The sequence below is a fragment of the Rhinopithecus bieti genome, unplaced genomic scaffold (assembly GCF_001698545.2).
Source record: "Rhinopithecus bieti isolate Rb0 unplaced genomic scaffold, ASM169854v2 scaffold_35865, whole genome shotgun sequence".
NCBI classification, from domain to species: Eukaryota; Metazoa; Chordata; class Mammalia; order Primates; family Cercopithecidae; genus Rhinopithecus; species Rhinopithecus bieti.
In genome coordinates, this window is record NW_016814950.1 from 115,677 (window position 1) to 118,519 (window position 2,843).

General features: G+C 56.6%; 1 protein-coding gene across 1 annotated transcript in view; it reads right to left on the bottom strand.

Moving 5' to 3' along the window:
- Positions 1-2,843, bottom strand: part of BCL3 (BCL3 transcription coactivator) — an 11,755-nt gene that overhangs the window by 3,373 nt on the left and 5,539 nt on the right. Inside the window, exon 3 of the mRNA XM_017852760.1 lies at positions 277-430. Coding sequence (XP_017708249.1) covers positions 277-430 — 154 coding nt within the window. The remainder of the gene's footprint in view (positions 1-276; positions 431-2,843) is intronic.

Below are 2,843 nucleotides of genomic sequence, written 5' to 3' on the forward strand. Positions count from 1 at the left end.
CCCCCAGCCCTCCTCCCTCAGACCCAGGAGCCCAAGCCCCCAGCCCTCCTCCCTCAGACTCAGGAGCCCAGGCCCCAGCTCTCTTTCCTCAGACCCAAGAGCCCAGGCCTGCAGCCCTCCTCCCTCAGACCCAGGAGTCAAGGCACCAATCCCTCCTCCCTCAGACCCAGGGATCCAGGCCCCAGCCCCTCCTCCCTCAGACCCAGGAGTTCAGGCCCCCCACCCCTCCTCCTTCAGACCCAGGGGTCCAGGTCCCCAGACCCTCCTCCCTCAGACCCAGGAGTCCAGGCCCCAGCCCTCCTCCCTCAGACCCAGGCTCACCTGCCGTAGGTTGTTGTAGATGTCCAGCTCCCGGCCCCCCTGCTGGAAGAGGTTGACCAGCCGGTGCACAGCTGGCAGGTTACCCTGCACCACAGCAATATGGAGAGGCCTGGGGGTGGGGGAGTGAAAGAATCACAGGCATTAGGAGCTAGCTGTTCACCTCTCACCCTCATGCTGTTGGCAATGCTAACTCCAATGTGTTGAATGCTTTGGAAATGTCCCCAGTATCCAAACACTTCTCCCCACCCACTCCTTCCATCCTGATTTACCACTCACTCCCTCCATCCTGCTTTAGCCACCACTGGCTCCCTGCTGGTCTAGCACAGTTCCATCCTCATGGTTTTCCTGCTTCCACCTATGCTCTACTGTCTGTCCCCCACACAACAGCTAGAGGGACCCTTTTATTTTATTTTATTTGTTTGAGGTGGAGTCTTGCTCTGTCGCCTAGGCTGGAGTGCAGTGGTGCTATCTCACGCTCACTGCAATCTCTGCCTCCCGGGTTCAAATGATCATCCAACCTCAGCCTCCCGAGTAGCTGGGATTACAGGCATGCGCCATCACGCCCAGCTAATTTTTGTATTTTTAGTAGAGAGAGGGTTTCACCATGTTGGCCAGGCTGGTCTCTAACTGCTGGGTTCAAGTGATCCTCCTATTTCAGCCTCCCGAAGTGCTGGGATTACAGGCATGAGCCACCATGCCCAGTCTGGAACAAAAGTTTTGACTAAAAGGGAGATAAGGACAAACTGGGATGGGGCCATTGTTCTGGAGGCTGTACAGCCCAGAACCCCCTTCCAGACTGAAGGATTTACTCCCTCAGCTTCTGGGAAGATCATCAACTTTCAGACCATTTGGGAATTACCCTCAGCTGAAGAGAGCTGCTTGCCCAAGGTCATGCCCCATGTGAATCAAGAGCAGTTGCCCTTCAATGGCATCCAGTCACTGGTTAATGCCAGCGTAGAAGGCCTAGCCTCCTGACCCCAATGCTGAAGGCCATTCTAGCTTCAATATTCCCTGTGAGATGGCTGAGGCCGCGTGGAGGCGACACAGCAGCTCAACTTCTCCTTCTGCCCAGATGGGCTTCCTTCATCCCACAGGTGTTGATGGAGAGCATTCAGGGAACTTCCTGCTCAGTTTCCAGAGACCCCAACCTGGAACAGCTATTTGGAGACTGGTGTGTGTGCGCACGCGTGTGCGTGTGCACACCTGTGCATGTTTGCATGGGATGGGGGACAGAGTGGAGGACCCAAGGAGGACTGTGTGTACACAGTGGGTGGCAGGATCTTTATTTAAAGTCTGTTTACTGAGTAATTCCTTTCTCACCACCACTCATCTCTCTTGTGGAATGTGTCTGTAGAATCCAGTTTAAACCAGCCTCCCAGGTGGTTCTGATGGAAATGCAGAAATCCTGGGGCCAGAGTTGCAAATTGGGCCACAACCCCTCCTAGCCTAGCCATGTGCTAGGGCAAAGCCATGGCGGCCTTTTGGAGCCTCAGTTTACTCTTAGGTAAAGTACAGCGCCCACATGCCAGGGTGAGATCACGCAGGTGAATTGCTGAACCTGACTCCTAATTCGTGAAAGCCAAATTTAAAAATAAAATGTTGAGGGAGGGGCCGGTGTCCCTGGGAAGGCTCCTCGCTTCTCTGCGTCTCCCAGGACGCCTGGCCTAGGTCCCTCTCGGGGCGGCCAGGGTTAAGTGAGGGCAGACGGAGCGAATGATTTCAGAGAAACCGTCCAGGCCTGAGTTCCCATAAACGCGCGGGCCGCAGGGGGTGGGGCGGGGCTGGAGGAAGTGGGGACGGGAGGGGCGACCCAGCCCTCGGACTTCCAGTAACAGGTCTGCTGGGCGGGGCTCCGCTTCCTGCTCCCGGGGGAGGGAAGCCTGTTCCGCCGGGGATCTACCCTGGCCACCCCCGGCACCCCAACTTCCATCCTCGAGTGGGGCGGGGGATAGGGGAGCCCAGCCAAAGAAGACCTAGCTCCCTTGAGGTGTGTGTGTTGGGGGGGCATATAATCCCGAGTCCTCCAGCCTGGGGGACCCTCTGGAACTCCACCCGTTAGGGTTCAGACTCCAGCTGGCTGCAAGTCCTCCTTATCCCGGCATCCACTCCCAACATCTCTCTGGGAGCCAGAAATAGCCCTAACTCTTCTTTAAGAATAAGGACTTCCCCCCTCCTTCGGAGCTCCAGGATCCCAAACTACCTTGCCTGTCCTTGTCCCCTCAGAGACCCAGAAATACAGCGCCTCAATCCCTGCCCCTTTGGGGACAGAGACTTTCAGGCCCCTCGGCGTGAGCATTTTCACCCGCCCAGCGCTTAGAATGTCCTGCTGCCGCTGTCGTGAAATTCTTAAGTTTTGAGCAAGGGACTCTGCAAATTTCTGTATCTGGTGCTGCCCCTGAAGTCCCTCTGAGTGCCAGGTCTCCAAGCTGCCAAGCTGCTCCTCATCCCCTCGGAGATTAAGGAATACAGTTTCCCAACTTCTGCCTTCTGAGACTCAGAACATCACCCCCACCCCGCCCCCC